General features: G+C 44.1%; 1 protein-coding gene across 9 annotated transcripts in view; it reads right to left on the bottom strand.

Moving 5' to 3' along the window:
* shep (RNA binding motif single stranded interacting protein alan shepard) overlaps window positions 1–17763 on the bottom strand; it is a 148486-nt gene that overhangs the window by 123669 nt on the left and 7054 nt on the right. For 8 of the 9 annotated variants that reach the window (XM_022071759.2, XM_022071757.2, XM_087344423.1 and 5 more), the window contains exon 3: window positions 17056–17189. The exons of the other annotated variant lie outside the window; for it this stretch is intronic. In XM_022071759.2, the coding sequence (XP_021927451.1) occupies window positions 17056–17187 (132 nt within the window). In that variant the 5' untranslated portion in view covers window positions 17188–17189. The remainder of the gene's footprint in view (window positions 1–17055; window positions 17190–17763) is intronic. 9 annotated transcript variants of the gene reach the window in all.

The raw sequence follows: 17763 nt of genomic DNA on the forward strand, positions 1-17763 counted from the left end.
GTTGAATTATCCTGTAGATGTTTAATACCGTGTGTACACGTTTTTGTAGGGTGAGGCGTTTCTGAGTGTCGTGATGTTGAATTTATTAGGACCGGAAATTAAATTTGTTGCATACTTCAAATTCAAGATTGTATCAAAGTGTGTTCATTAGTTCCAAGATGTGTCGCTGAGTTTATTCCCCGTTTCCAAAGCGTCACTACAGAATTTATTGTCTTCTTCTTTGCAATAACATACGCTATACAACGCCATGTTGAACACACAGAAATGTACCCTGAATATTTTCCCTCCAGATGATTAGTAAAGTCACTCAGCTAGCTGCACATCAAGAATGTCCAACTGCCCCCAGCTCGCGGGTCGGAAAGAAAAATTCTGTTCAAATACGATACAAATTTTCAAAATTCCGACATGTCTTAATGCGATGTTTATACTCGTATAATAAACCCAATATTTCTCGACGACAGAAAACACATAGTCGTCAAGGCGAACTCAGTTTACTACGTATGACAACTCTTAATAAAATCGCCTTTTTAGTATTATGCAGCAGTATTGCCGCTGTTACAAAGATAAGATTTCCCTTATGGTTATCTGGGCGAATTTGTGAGCTCCAGATTCGTTTGAAAACACATGGCGAGGGAATCAGGACGGTGGGAGGGTTAGCAGGTAGGGAAGCATATACTATTCACTCGATAAACATTATTTCCAGCGGCAGTACTTTGTAGTTTGCTGTCTCATTTCCGATGTTGGGAATATATTTAATTTGAATAGTATGCACATTTATCTGTTTTCCTTCTAGCTGAAAGCTGTTGACGTATGCAAAACGCACAGATTCGCCCCTACTGCAGTAACCCCTACACGTCCTGCGACAAGTGACACGGTCGGACTTCCAAAATTTACCGTTTCTCAAGCGTCCGGTTGTATGAAATTTCCCCAATGTCCAAAAATGTATCTTGGTTAGAATTTTCAGATAATTTCTTGTCGAAATTGAGGAAAGTTTTATTAATAGGCAGGGTGCAAGTAGGCTGTGTTGGTGGTCCCACAGACGAACTAGGAGTTCGTGAGTTGGTTAGGTCCACATGCAGACCGACGCTCTTGGGATGAATCGAAAGTTGCCGGCGACGGCATTGGCTACTGGAAATCTTTCCCTCCTCTGGCAGAAGACTGGACACATGCTTGTGGTCGGTCACTCGTCCGCTTCCAAGTGAGGGACAGCGTCAGTTTGCATTGCTCCAGACCACCTTTTTGCTGCCTTGTTGCCGTTCTTCTGGGTTGTGGCGCCGTGTAGACTCGTCTTGGATCCAAACGTTTCGGAGAAACTTACAGTCGCCATGTTCAGGGCTTCAGCCAAAACCCGGAAGAAGAACGTTATCATCCTCACCACCGTGAAAGCCTCAAGTCTCACACGGCTGATACAGCAAGTTCTTGATGTAAGGACCTCGACAGTTTTGTGCCCTTCTTTACGTGTCTGTATTTGCCATCTCCATTTTAACCGATCGTGTTAAATTAGGTGAAGTGTGGACCTACGATTACAGAATGCCATTGGTATACCTAATATGCATTGAATCAGATGCATTTAGAAATCTACTCCTAGTGTAATCCCCAATGTCCGTCGAGACACCAAGCACAAAAAGAGATACCGAGGCAGCTCAGTTACTGTAGTGACGGGTTCGTCGGCCGGGTTAGGCGTTTGTCTCTACGCCAAGGCGTTCAGACTGGCTCTAGACACCCCCCCCCCCCCCATATCTAATAGTTACGGTGGCTGTCTCCGTCGGAGTAAAGTAGCCTGATCTCGAAGCTGACCGTTTCTATCCACCCAGAGCCTAGTTGTGTCTCCACTCCGCAGAACGTGTTCATGGTCTGGTGATCCGCCATATTCTTTTCTCTCTCTCACTCTCTGTTCTTCTTCACGAGACGTTGCGTTGTAACTTCGTACGCGAGGCACCGAGACGCTTGCGTCAAGAATGTTCGCCTCTTCACGGGATTCAGCTTTTCCTTCAGTGTGATCCACGCCTGGGCCTGGGCCTGGTAGCACAGATACGTTAGGGCGAGGTACTGGTGATTGCAGTGAAGCGTAAAACAGAGCATTTCGCGGGCTTTCTCGGGCTATTTATTTTTCGCAAAGAAAAAGTTATTCGTAAGCAAGCTCATCTTTTGCTCGTGGCACACTCAAGTCCCGGAAAAGAAATACCCCCGACTTGAATTTGTTCGGGATTTTCGTACCTGCCCCCCTGCCTCCTCACAGAAGTACTTGGAGGTGACACCGTGCAAACTTGGCATCCGACATCTTTGTTCTGTTCTTCAAACGCAAAAATACCCCCTCTTAATTTAAGTACAATCGGTGGATTTTTTAAAAACTGGTTTTTACAACAACTTTAACGTATAAGGAACTATGAAATACCAGCTACCTACATAGTCTAAACGTAACAATTTCACAGCTAATATTATACAAGGAGGTTACCTCTTCGTATGTGCGGTCTTCCCCTCCCACCCAAGAGTGTGTCTGTAAGGGTGATTCAAGCTCGGAGTTATTTTGCGGCTACCTTCGGCTTTAAAGGGTAAAATGTAACAGCTCATGCAAAAACTGTGTCCCGCAACGCCAACAAATCAAAGCACAGTTGTCTCCCGTTCGATCCACAGTTTCAATCAGAGCTGGTTCAGCTTTTCATTTATATTTATTTATTTAGTGTTCTGTCTGACGACAGGTCCATATGAACAGGATCCTTCCATCCTTTTCTCGGACTGGGACCTGTTCATATACGTTCTTGGCAGATGATCCAGAAGTGGTTTGCCATTGCCTTCTTCTGTGTGTGAATGGGATGCCACGGAGAAACCGGAGAAGCCCCCGGAGGAAAACTCCGTGTTGCCTAGACCACGGCCTTGCCCAACACAAGTTATAAATTCGGGCACCGCCGGGAATCGAACCCGAGACCCCCAGGATTACAAGGCCAGCGTTCTAACCGCTAGACCACCGTGGCGGTTTAGCTTTTCATTAGGCGAAAGAAATCTTGCGACAAACGCATTCGTAAATTCCGTTGGCAGAATCGGGATTCACTAAATTCTATCGAGGAAACCGCGTGTTTTTTTAAAGTTTTACAAAACGTGGTGTAAAACTGGGTCCGTCACAGATAGGGGGAGATAAAACAAAGCGTAAACGCGTATTTTCAGCAAAGACAATGAACCAGCACACACTGCATACAATTCAATGTGGGCTGGATCGACTGTCCACATGAATGAATAATCGATAATCGACTGTGGTCGACACGTTGCCCGTATCTGAAAGAGAGTCGATTTCACTTGCGGGGAAACTTGAAACCGAGAATAATTCACGCACTTAGGGGCTTTTCAAATTATAATCAAGGATTATTTGTTATTCTAAAAGTCACGGTAGCCGAAGTACCGACGTCTGCCTACGAATATGTGCCGTAGTTGTCAAATAATGATCGATCTTGAAAGCCGCAGGCGATCACTCGCGGCAACTGTTTACATTAGGTAGGTAAAGCAGACTTCTGCAATTCGACCTGTCGGCATCTCGCAACACGAACGTTCGTTAACACGGCAGCAAACGAAGAACTGACCACACTCTACATTTTCAGATTTTCACAAGGCAAAGAAATCCGGAAGATCTGCAAGAAGACCCCGACATTTTGGTCTCATCTTATGCCACAGCTGTAACACACTACCATTTAGTTTGTGGGCAGTGTTTCCAAAATCGACTGACAGACTGATTCACAACTTAAACTACATTAATACACACTTTTGTTCTTACTTAGTTGTAACCGAGTGGTTCATTAACAAATCAAAGTGTTATTCACGAGGAAATTAGCAGGAGACAATATTCCGGAAATGCTTGCTACTTCTCAGTTCAAAACATTTTGTCTTCCCGTCTGATTTCTAAGAACCTGTCTGTTGTTTTGTATGGGTGCGAAACATGGTCTCTCACTCTGAGGGAGGTACACAGATTGCAGGTGTTTGAGGATATTTGGGCCTAGGAGAGAAGACGATGGGACATGGAGAAAACTACATAATGACGAACTTAAAAATTTGTACTGCTCCCCCAGTATTGTCAGGGTGATTAAGTCGAGAAGAATGAAATTGGCGGGGCATGTAGCCCGCATGGATAGGACAAGAGGTGTGCACCAGGTATTGGTCGGGAAGCCTGAGGAGAAGAGACCACTGGGAAGACTGGACGTAGATGGGAGGACAATATTAGGCGGGATCAGTGGGAGACAGGAGTTGAAAGAGACTGGATTTTGTTGGCCCAGGACACGGTCCGGTGGAGGGCATTGCTGAATTTAGTTATGAACCTTCGGGTTCCCTAAGCCATCTAGTTGGTTGGGTCCACTATTTGGGAAGCCTGAGAGGAAGATACCTCTGGGGAGACCTAGACGTAGATGGGAGGATAATATTAGGCGGGATCAGTGGGAGACAGGAGTTGAGGGAGACTGGATTTTGTTGGCCCAGGACAGGGTCCGGTATAGGGCTTTGGTTAATTCGGTGATGAACCTTCGGGTTCCCTAAGCCATCTAGTTAATTAGTTAGTAACCGAGTGGTTATCACAACCGATTACATTTCGGGAGCTAACGGTTTCAAATTTCGGCCCCGGAGATCTATCCTGTCTAAGGTCTTTCGTGTTTATCCTCAGTGTCTCCAGAGAAACACAATCACTTTTTCTAGCCACGACCGTTTCGTTTCCTTCGACAGTCTCCCCAATCCATCATTCATTGATCGTCTTATCAACCGACGCTATATATACTGAGCTATTGGCAGCGTCGTTAAATAAACCACAAGAAAATATTTAATTGAACGACTATTTCAATTGTTTCGATTATAAAGCGTCGTATGATACTACAATCTATTAATAGTTAGCTGGAAAGGACATGGCCTTTTTTAATGTAACCATCTATTGCAGCCACCACGAAATTGCATGCTTCAAGGTCACGGAAGAACTTGAAGACCCCCCCACCCACCCCATCCCAGCGATTTACAGCGTTGGGTTTTGATCTCTCTTCAAACGCCAGCTCTACGCTTTTCGTGTTGCAACTGACACGATTTTGATGTGACCTTCAAACATGGAATAAGGTGAATGCGAAGTGATTGTTTATATCCGCCAAAATTTTTCAGCGCTGCCAACATACGTTCAAAGGAACTAAAATTGACATTACTCTTTCTTTACTAAATCCATGGGGTGTGGACTGAATCTGCACTCGTCTTCAGGTGACACATAACACCGATTGTGTTGGGTCCACTAGAAGCGGACAAAGCCAGCCATTGATACATAGTGGCATCATTTTTGTATTCTAAATGATGAATGTCTTTTAAAAAACAATACTGAATGTAACACACTAACGTTATTTTTTATTTATTTATTTAGTGTTCTGTCTGACGACAGGTCCATATGAACAGGATCCTTCCATCCTTTTCTCGGACTGGGACCTGTTCATATACGTTCTTGGCAGATGATCCAGAAGTGGTTTGCCATTGCCTTCTTTTGTGTGTGAATGGAGTAATTGTTGGGATGCCACGGAGAAACCGGGGAAGCCCCCGGAGGAAAACTCCGTGTTGCCTAGACCACGGCCTTTGCCCAACACAAGTTATAAATTCGGGCACCGCCGGGAATCGAACCCGAGACCCCAGTATTACAAGGCCAGCGTTCTAACCGCTAGACCACAGTGGCTTCTTACACTAACGTTAAAACCCTTTAAAGTTCAAACTGACATTCAGTTATTGACTTTTCGTCGCATTTAGATGAGTATGGTACTTCAAAGGTACATCAGTGGGTTACTTGCAAGAATGTGATACTGAAAACGACATGCTACTTACATTACAATGTTCGTACAAAGTATTTACGCCATATATCGGCCTAAGAGGTGATAGTGACACATTTTAGTTTCAACGAAGAAAGAAAATGAAGAGAGGGCAAATCAAAACGGATAACTTTGTTATGCGCACACCTGTTGCACGTTTTTAGCAGCCGACGCCAAACATAAAAGCGCGACGTCGGCCGCCGCTATTAAAGCGGAAAATCCTTTGCCAAAAACATCTACCAGGGAACTTTTACTGCAGTTACCACTGAGTGTCTCATTATTTGTGGTCTTGCATCTCTTAATGGCTTTCAAATTAATTTTCTGCAGACAGAGTACAGAAAGAACGATGGGGCAGTCGACATAAAACTGAATGCTTCAAGGTCACATCAAAATCGTACGACGTTGCAACACAAACAGTGGAGCCCACGCGAGAGAAGACGCATCGGAACTTGCAATGCAATAAAGATGGCGACGCTGTGATGGTGACTCTGGGCCGCGCTGTGACCGGGGGGTGGGCGGCATTCTGTATCCTTGAATCAGGCAGTTTCGTGACGGCTAGCATACACATTTTATTTAAATATATTAGTTATGTCAGCTGGCAAACGCCCCTTTATTTAAAAATATTAAACCGGGAACTGGTTCGAATGTGTGAAAGAACCAATTTTTATGATAAGAAAACTGGATGACTGTATCCCGTACTGAAATACACAAATTCTCACATGGATTCTTCAGAAACTGATAAGATAATGGTAAAGCAATTGCAGTGACTCACTACTGCTACCTATGGAATTTATTTATTTAGTATTCTGTCTGACGACAGGTCCATATGAACAGGATCCTTCCATCCTTTTCTCGGACTGGGACCTGTTTATATACGTTCTTGGCAGATGATCCAGAAGTGGTTTGCCATTGCCTTCTTCTGTGTGTGAATGGGATGCCACGGAGAAACCGGGGAAGCCCCCGGAGGAAAACTCCGTGTTGCCTAGACCACGGCCTGTACATGTACCAAATTGCGTATGACGCAAATTAGCTTTATTTATTGAACAGAAATACAATTTTTGCAGCACTGTCTGTGCGAATCGCATCGAAAACAAAACGTTTATAAAATTTATGTAAAAAAGTAAATAAATTGTGAAAACGGTGACCGAAGACAAACTCCGTCACATACCATGACAGCCTTGTTTACATTTCTTACTACGAAACAAAACAAAATCAAACATCACAATATTGGAACGCGGAAACTGTCACATTATTTAGCAACATCATATCACTTGCTGGTGTCTTTCAAAGGTTAACAGTCAAGGCCAGATAAAATGTCGACTCACAGGGCGAGGCATCCAGACGGCCATCGAATTATGTATCATGTGGCGGGAGTTTGGTATGTGGTGAATAAACCAGTTAACTGCACAGTCGGCTAAGAAATTACAAGGAAGGATCTCCACATGACATGGGACTGTAAGTCTCCAAGCGCATCATTAAAAACAAATGACTTCCGGAATTGATTCATTAATCACTTAAATAGGAGATACATTTTAATGTAACGTATCGTTCACAACTGCAGTCAAAACTTATATATCAAGTTCACTTGACGTCTGACTCACGAGAGCAAGAATTCTTCGATGAAATTGAATGAAACGACGCATTCTAAATCGCAGAAGGCGGTTTTCAACTGCAATGCAGTGGCGGATTGCCGATCACGTCACTTGGCTCACTACTCCACATAATAAAATATACTGAATGAAATACTGTCGTCCTTAAGGTATATTGACAGTCATACATATTCCTGTATATATAGACTGTCTCCAAAATATGTGTACACAGAACCATTACGTAAGCCAGTATTGTGTATATCATTTTGTGGACACCCTAACGTATGCGTTGTTTGAAAATGCGAAAAAGGCAATATAATTCGTAATACACGATCGCGCGCACACACACAACATATGTCATGTTTCGGTTTCCTTCGTCTGAATTCTTATAGGGTAAAGATTTTTATGTAGAGGTCGCGCGAGGACTGATTTTGTTCCTATGAGATGGACCCGTCCAAGGTACGCGCTAGAGGGGTGTCAGCTTCAGTTGGTTCGTAGCTCTAGCTGTATTTAGTTCGGTGCGTCACCGCAGCAGAGGCTGTGCGACCCCCACTACTATTGAACTCCCCTCTCTCGGCTTATACGAGGTGCGATCGGAAAGTTTCCAGACTGTGTCAATAGAGGGCGAACCGGATGTAGTACGAAATTCTGTCGCTAGGGGGTGCGGCCTACATTCATAGGGAATTAGTGTGCCAGCCGGAATCATCGAATTAGCATTTGTTTCTTAGTTACGGGCGTTTTGGTAGTGCATTACACCGACCCTCCTGCGATTTCGGAATGGCGTGTGCATCAAATTTTGCCAAAGACTCGCCAAGACGGCTACGGAAACCTATGAAATGCTAAAGCAAGCATTTGGGGAGTCCGCAAACTTTTGTGTGGCATTCACGTTTTAAAAATGGCCGAACCTCTGTCGATGATGACGAGCGTTCTGGACGACCATCTTCGAGCACAACGCCCGAAAATGTTACGAAGATTCGGCAGGCCATTCACGAAGATCGACGTCGTACCATCAACGACTTGTGCGACATTGTTGGGATAGGCTATGGGACCTGTCAGCTGATTCTAAAGGAAGAACTCCACATGCGACGCATCCTGTCTGAGGACCAGAAGCAGAATCGACTTCTCGTTTGTCAGGAGCTCAAAGATCTTGCAAGAACCGACCCCAACTTCCTTTCTAAGCTCCGTGTGACTTCTTCCTCTTGCCAAAGATGAAAATTCAGCTAAAGGGAAGGAGATTTGAGACGATAGAAGAGATTCAGGCGGAATCGCAGATGGTGCTTGACAGGCTGACAAAGAAAGATTTCCAGGGATGCTTCCAGGCTTGGCAGCGGCGCTGGGATCGTTGTATTCACTCCCAGGGGAACTACTTCGAGGGTGATGGATGAATTTAATACCTGAGATAAGTGTACGGGTTTTTTTATAGCCGCAGTCTGGAAACTTTCCGATCGCACCTCGTACGTCACGCATTTAGGTGTCACTACTCCTCGCGCGACCTATACCATACATCTTTATGTCATGTATAGTTTTGTACCACATTTACGTTAGGCGACATTTTGCGGTGTGCCGTGAGTCATAAAACGTTGTGGGACACGGCTCTCAACATCCATTACAGGAAGGTGACAAAAGAAAGTTAAGTACCCGCAAGAAAGCACTTCCTTTGATGGATGGATATTAACATACACTAGAATGTAGCAACTTTATTTTTTTATTCTGTTATGCGGGGTTTCCGACCAGAAAAGTTAGCCACGAAGGTCTTCGTTTCGCCCGTTCAGTCACTGGCGTGATATTATATTGATCCCCAACTAAGCGTCTATTAGCTCTAACTGAAGCCACAGACTTCGAGATGATGGTAATAATACAGAAGTGGTACATGCAAAAGCCTAACACATCTATTCGTTTCCATTCAACTATTCCAACTCTTTAAAGTCCAAAGGTACCACCTCCTTCAACAACCAGGAACCGATTTTGTATTTGTGTTTCGTATGATTCCCACTCCAAACAGCGGTTATTTCCTTAAACAGTGTTTAACCAGTTGATCTTTACAATGGCGAAGAATTGCGTTTTCTTTGCGGTACGGATTGAATTTTTAAATATTATTTAGACTAGCTTCGGCTTCAGAGGAATGCACAAATTAAGTCCGGTTTAAAATGTACTGCAAACTACTGCGTGTCCCACTTTGTCGTTACAGAATATCAAATATGACGTCGGTGATTCCAAAAGCGTCACAGCGTCACCAGATACCGCAACGGTCAGTTTTCAACTTCGGGTTAATTAGCCACTAGCAACGGCCCCGCGTTATATTACACACGTTATTGCCGAAGGGCTTTGCCCTCGCCCGCTTCGCTAGCAAATCCGTCGTGGGACTCCAACCCGCCCCTTCCCTAATTTGCCATCCTTTTCTTCTCCCCTCCCCCCCCCCCATTTTGCATACCAAGGGACAACAACTAGGAGGAATATTTCGTCCTTTCAGGGTTCTGAATGCTGGCACACCACACAATTCACACGGAAAACCAGTCACTCAAATCTCAGTTCCATCACACACATTCCCTTCCTTGGATGAGTGTAAGAACCAAAACGAATCCGAGAGTTTGTCCTTGAACGGTCGGCCGTGGGTCAGTAAGTGATAAGGAGGCGATTCTACTACTCTTTCTAAAACTTGAGGCCCTGGAATGGAACCCGCTCAGTCAGGCGCCAGTCATTCGGAGATGTTTGTAACGAAAGTGGCAGGGTTACAACGCCATACACCATAACTGGATCAGTATCAAGCATTCCGATTCACGCCGGCAACTGCAGCTCACCGTAGCTTCATTCGTATTAGCCACACGACGAGAAGTCCGTACCTGTTCTGACTGAATTTCATTCATGCATATTTTCCGCACACAATAACTCTGACAGAGCCCCACCATTTCGTTCTCGGTACTACCGCTGAAGTTCAAACGGTTTTGAACACGCACTGTCATAATTTCACGCAACAATTACGTCTTTATAGTATTGTTGACGGTGCCATCTACCAGCAGAATTAGGAAGTACTGCTGGCAGAGCCACCTTCCGGTAGAATGATGGATTACTGTAAAGAAGAGTTATGTCCCTGTGACGTATACGGCCATGGAAGTCACGTGCTGCACTACTAGCAATCCGAGAAACGTCGTGCTTCTCCTAATTTGATGTAAACTTTGCTGGTAATACTTAAAAGACACAATGAAAGTTATAAAATAGTCAGTGATTACAAAACAAATAAATGAATAACGATGCCACAAACACAACAGCATGAGATACGCCCTTGTATTGAAAACCAATGTTCTCCACTCGCCAACGCATGCGCAAAAGGAAAAAGTTTTCTTAAAGAGAGAGATGAGGAAGTGTAAACAACAGCCGTACTCCAATCGGAGTAAAGAACTTGCACAAATTGTAAGGCAGACCTCCACACACACACAATCATTACGTGGTTTGGGAGATGATATTCACAGCCTCCCATTTTTCGCTCAATTTATGCACGTCATCAAAGTTACAGTCGAGTTACAATGTTAATTAAACACTGCTGCATAATCCAACACGACATTGCCCTCCCACTGCACCTCGACAGAACTGCGGGCGCCAGATTACTTTAGCTTATATCCGTAGTGCAGTAAGTAGGCAGACTCGGCACGGCCTGGTAGCTGCACGGAGCGGCCAGGTAGCATGACAGCTACTTAAAAAAATCTGACTCTATTCTCGGTTTGACATTGTCAAGGCGACGGGCGCAACCACCTCTCAAATGTAGGTAAAACTTCTTCCAGGTTACACGGAGTAACAACCCAGAAGACAGCCATCAACAAGACGATGTTTTGGAATCACACTAGTAATATTCGGGATTTTTACCGTTATTTCATACACCTCTGAATGTATATTCATTATTTATATTTAAAATGTATTCAGTACAGTCATAAATTTGAAAAAGTGGCACACTCAGAACTGATGGTTTTGCATATCCTCGCTATAATCTCGAAACACAGCCAGCCTCGCACGCTGCTGTCGGCATAGTGACCCACACAGCTCTTCACCAAAATTACAGCGTCGCAGGAACTCAGAGACCACCACAAAGTAACAGTTCAGTACGATCGCACCTCGGAATACTGTCATGGCGTCCGCAACAGGTCTCTTGGACAGTAAAATGGCCTCCACCATCACAATAAATATATTTACTCCCAGAGCGATTCGAACCTCGGACACCAGCACGGGCATGGCCAATGGAATGGACTTTTAAGGCATTGGGCAGAGGCCGAAAGAATGGGATAAGAAACAGCCGTGGACTACTTCAGAGCAGATCACCAGCCCGATATTCAAACCCACAGAGCTGAATTTGAATGCAGTCAACATCCTCAAACCCCATCTAACGGTAGTGTCTATAAAAAATTTGCGTCACAACAGATGTTATACAAGTAGACGGTTATACACGAATTAAATTTTCCAAGCATCTTCACATTGTAATATCCTATTCAAGGTCACAGCAAAATTTACAACGCTGCAACACGAAGAGAGGAAACGAGGGGAGTGAAGACAGAACTCGCAGCACAGCAGAGCTTTTAAAGGGTTACCGCGTCGTAAGCGTAGGAGGTGAAGTCCTTCAGTAACCTTGAAGCATGCAATCTGGTGGCGAAACTGCAGGGCCGACAAACTGGCTTCCCGTTAACACATCTGATACTATGTTGTAACGAGCAATTGGGATTTGTAAACGGGGGTAAGGCGACAAAATAGCAATATTTTTTAAAATTAGAAGTTTCTGCGTCGCGAGCAGCTCTGGGGCCCACCCAGCCTCCTATCCAATGGGTGCCGGGGTCCTTTCCCGGGGGTAAAGCTCGGCCGGGGCATGATGCTGACCACTCACCCCCATCTAGAGCCGAGGTCAAGGAAGAGAGGAGCTATACGTCCTCCCCTCTCCGCCCAAGCGCGTACATAGCTTGGCATTTTTTACTCTCTTGATACGCGCATGGAAGCTCGCAGAAAATGTAAGGGTTTCAGCCTCTGAAAGCTTGCGTTGGGCAAGACACCATTTAACCAAGTGCCACTCACAAAAGGAACGTAACAGAACTGTGAGAAATGAAAATTCAAGTGGGTACTTCATGTAACACACTTCAGCATTACAGGCGAGTGGACTTCTAGCCAACAAAATTTGTGACCGAGTCACATTCCTCTTTGACATACTATCCAGACAGAAAACATAACACAGCTCCCTTGTCATATATTAAAAAGTATAATAAAGTAAAGCTGTCCCACTATACACCATGCAGGCGCTTGGGGGGAGAGAGAAGGACGTATAGCTACTACTCATTCTTGACCTCGGCACTAGATGGGGTTGAGTGGTCAGCATCACGCCCCGGCCGGCTTTACCCCCGGGAAAGGATCCCAGTACCCATTGGATAGGAGGCTGGGTGGGCCCCAGAGCCGGTCTGGACGCAGAGGCTAAAGGAAAAATTCTCTGCCCTTGTCAGGGATCGAACCCCGGTCATCCAGTCCATAGTCAGGGATGATGATGATGATGACAATAATAATAATGCCTCACTCGAAATCTGTTTAAAGCATGCAACAATTGTTAGAAAATAAAATGTATTTCAGGAATTGCTGCTGCACTATGTACCTCAGGGGCAAGGTTTGTCTCGGGTACATAGAAGTAAATACTCTATTAAGTTGTGAATAGATGGGATAATAATAGTGTGATATATAACGACACAAATCGAATGGTCAAGCCTATGATAAGCTTTAGAGAAACGAAGATAAGAAACGTCGAATTTCCCGGTACAACACCGTGGGCATTCATCTACTCGGCCTGCACAACGCAGCCTCTGGGATGTCTTCACAGGAGCACAAGTTGTCTTACAGCAAACTGCAAACAGGCAGCTGCATTGAGCCATGTGAGAACAACGCGGGTGCTCAGAGAGAAACAACTGAAGGGAATAGTGCGGTGGAGTGATTTATCACTTCGGGTGTTTCTGGTTCAAATCTCTTCCCAGTCCCTCCACAGTCTCGCTCCCTTCCAAATACCACTCGTACAGTGGACGCAAAATACCTCCAAGTTTCAGCTACGTCACAGAAAGAGAAGAGAGAAAGACGGAAAAACGTCTGATTGAGCATGTACAGTATAACTGAAAAAAAATCTCCTTTTAATTTGGACACGGTGGCATTTTGATGCACTGACTTCTACACCACACTGTATTTTGTGTAACAAATAAACCATATAACACTAGCAACGCAGGGACACGCCCCCGGTCTTCCCCCCAACCCCACTCCACCCTTCCTTCGCGTGTATTTGTAACGGTCAAAGCGGCTCGGAGTTATTTTGCGTTCACTGTACTCCTTCTATGAACCAACAGTTTAGAGCTTATGCAGTTGATAAAGCGTCTTATCTAATCTAGGCGCAGTAAGTCAGTTTTCGTCAGCCACGTGGCAGGCACGTGCATGTCCGCAAGCACGCGGAGCAGGAAGCGAGCGTGAAACGACCGCGCGCCAACGCAGTCGCCAGAAGTCAATGGCCGGACGGGCGCCCGCTTCAGAACTGGAAAACCGGAATTCTAGCACGAAGAAAGAAAGATTGTCGCCATGACCACGGAATGCTTCCAGGAATGAATACGCAATTCGTTGCACGAAGTACATAGTGAGAACGCAACATGGGCTGGTCACGTCTGTCTGTCCGTCCGTCCAGTCGATTTAACTCGAGAACCAATGGACAGATTTGGACTAAATTTGATATGGGGGTTGTGCCATTCTGCACGACCTCACAAACATATTTTGAATATCCTACGAGCGGTGATAACAAAATGACGGATGAAGAAACTCGTGAGGTAGACATTGAGGCGCTGAGATTTGGTGGTTTAAGTGGGAACTATCGAACAAGACGGATGCAATACCTCCAAATGCGCGTTGCAAACGACGCATGAGGATATTATGTGTGTTCTGGTACAGAATAATCTCTTTCCGACCTTGTTCTTGCTGCGTTGCAGTGTGGACTCTACTTGCCGGGGGTCACATCAGACAGTACCCATGTGCCCCACCCTGTCTGTGCAGAAGTGTGAAGTTTAAATAATAAAGTTGGACAGAAATGGACGAATGTCATGCAGCTAACAAACACTGTACCAATCTCATGACTGTCGCATTTCGGAACCTAAAACGCACAAAGCTTTTGATACTTGCGGGGCCTAATGCCTTACATCGTACTTGTAATGGTTTGTCTGTTGTTACGTCACGAATTCGTACACTGCAAAATGAGATGGACTGATACACATCAATGACGTTCTGAAGGTTGACTACTCCACTCGACATGCAGCGGCCAAGTCAACCTTTTTTACGTTCCGAACAGCACAAGGTGTCGCGTGACCGCAGATTTGCTTCCAAACATGACTTACCGCTGGAATACCGACACTCCGTGTAACATGCACTTTTGAATAAGAATCTGACGGAATTACGAATGGAGAAGCCCCGCCTTTAGGAAGGTACAGAGGAGGCCGTTTTATGGGGGTAGCGCCACTGCTTCATGAGCGAGAGAGCAACTTTAAGATGGCACGATGCGTGTTCTTAGCGATTAAACACGCGCATTCTCATGCGCATACTTCATCACAGGCCACCATTCTCGTTTTTGGAAACCGATGGGTTGACAGCTACATTGACAAACACTGAGGAGCATATTTGGACGCAGAGAAACTGAATGGAGAAAAAAACGTGACTAAAATATGCAGATTTTTTAAAAAAACTAAAGACTATGAAGTTGGTCTGCGAAAAGGATCCGGCATTACTTCGACGAGACAGAACGACAAAATAAAAATGTCATAAAACTGTCTTCCCAGACGGATACGTTATCTAGTGATGAAACAGGGAAACAGCGTTGTGCGTCCTGTTATGTTACGTTATGATGATAAAATCAAGGATGATAAGATGGGTGGGACACGTAGCATACATAACAGCAACGAGAACTGAAAAGATAATTAAAATCCGTTAAACTGATATGAGGAAACAAATGGAAGAAGATTGTGCGGATGGCAGGATCTATTAAAATTAATCTTGGAACAAGCAGGATGTGTGCACTGGCTGGATCTGGACAGAGTGTAATGAACGGCAGAGAATTTCTTAAACCAGCTAATGACAACATTCAATGGAGACAAATAAATAGACCTTCCCAAATAATGTTTTCTTACCCGTCTCCTTTTAGTAAGATGATGTTAAAAAAAAGGTTAAAATTTCCCACATCTGCATAATCTGGTGGAAGACCTATATTTGCTTTCAGAGGCAAAATAAAAATGCTGGCCTGTCTAGGAATAACTATAGTTATGAGATTCAACTGAAGTCCCCCTGGGACACCTTCTTCTTCACATGCAACAGATGCTGAGGTGTGGGCAGAAATCTATAGACCAAATTGTAATGAACAGTGGAAAACCAGAGCTATATGGCACGGCTTTGCAAGCGCGTCTCGTCTTGAGACACGAGGAAGGAACCACCCTACTGAAGTACCTGAGTACAAAGACAAAGTTGGTTCTTGAAACGTTAGTGTTTTCGCCTTTCAACCACCTGACACGGCTGGTAGCCTGAGAACAATTTATTATTCAACAAAACATTCACAGTCACATTTCCTTACAGAAGCAAATGGGAAAGCAAGTTTTGGCCCAACAAAAATTGGAGCCCAATACAAATCAAGGCACCATTGCATTGATGCATGTACACATTACGAGGAAGAGGCCTTGTTTTAGCCTTGGGCAATAACGCCACTGTACCAAGCAAAAGTATATGCTAGCAAAGCATGTGTGATCAAAACATAAATAAGGGCCATAAAAATGGGAATTTTTATATTCTATCAAAGAGTCAAGCTGCAATAAAAGCACTTGATATTTACCATATTAACTCTAAATTAGTCTAGGGCTGTTGCCAATCCCTGAAGGAAGTGGATGAACGTTAACAGGATTCAACTGATATTGTGTGCCAAGGCATCACCAATCAGCTGGCAAAAAAGGATCTGATTATCTATTCACAGGACCTGAACTGGCTTGCAGCATCTTGGAAAGAGCAGCTAAGTGCGTCATCAGGGAATGGAAGAACAGATGGCATCATGAACTTCAAAAGTGCACACCTGGACAAAAACATGCAGAGTTTCCCTCAGAAATCATCTGCTAAAATTAGGGAACTATTAAAATTAAATAGGAACCAGTTAAGACAAGTGAGAGTACAAACGATGGAACACTCATTTAAATGTGGGACCAGTAAACAGTCCAACTTCTGAGAGATGTCACAACAAAGAGGAAACAGCGTCACATGTTCTATGTGACTGTGACATCTTAGCTGAATTAAGATTTCACCACTAGCAAACACACTTCATGAAACCAAGTGACTGCCACAAGATCTTGCAAAGCTAAATTTTACACATAATTTAGTGTAAGCCTACTAGAGGGCTAAACACACAAGGGGACACACCAGATCTTGGACGTCTGTGGTACTACGGTCATTAATCACCCACCTCTTATTCGTTCATTCAAGAATGAAAGATGAGACAGACAGCAACTCTAGGTCAGATTATGTGTCCAACATTCCTTACTCTCATGGTAGTTTGGAACATTAGTGGCATATTAACATATCACTACAATTACTATGGTTTCAAAGAACAGGCATTACAAAATTATAAAAATTGGTAATTGTGTCACTCTACTCACACTGGTATGAGGTTGGGTGCGCTGAGCGGGCTGACGGACGTTCCGATTAGGACCGGTGAGGACGGTGATAGGTTGGTAGTAGTTATACAAGGCACCACCATGCTGCATAGGAGCTGCCTGCTGCTGCATCATCACTGAAATATCACACGGTGATTATAATCACCTCCTGCGCAATGTACTGCCATTCAGCATTCGTTGAAATCCCAACAGAATCAGCGAAGGAATGTAATTGAAATTAAGTTAAAGGACTTGTTATTGGTGTAAGTAAACTTCTATCAGAGTACATAGCGCAACAACTCAGAAGACAACCATCTTCAGACTCACCACCATGAAAATTTCAAATCCTTCAACACAATATTTAAAAGCTTAGTCTGTACCTCAATAAAAAAAAAATATAACTACTCACCATTAATAAGATCAATGTGTTAATGCTGTTAAGAAATTAATTGCTGTTCAGTCTGAGAATGTTCTAAGACCCATCAACACAAAATACACAGTTAATGACTCTTAAAGCAGGTGGTACATATGGTTCCCACTGTGCTAAAAGGGTTTAAAAAACAAGAACAAGATATGAAATAAATTAATAAGTAGCTTATAATGTTGATAAAATGACTATAGTAAGACTATCAGTTGATGATTACTATTGTGATGGCAGAGATAAACTGATGACCTTACTGTTGTTAACTGATAACCCTAACGCAGTGTTCA

The sequence above is a fragment of the Zootermopsis nevadensis genome, unplaced genomic scaffold (genome assembly GCF_977971745.1).
Source record: "Zootermopsis nevadensis isolate Lab colony 2312 unplaced genomic scaffold, Znev_1.0 Znev_ptg000007l, whole genome shotgun sequence".
NCBI classification, from domain to species: domain Eukaryota; kingdom Metazoa; phylum Arthropoda; class Insecta; order Blattodea; family Termopsidae; genus Zootermopsis; species Zootermopsis nevadensis.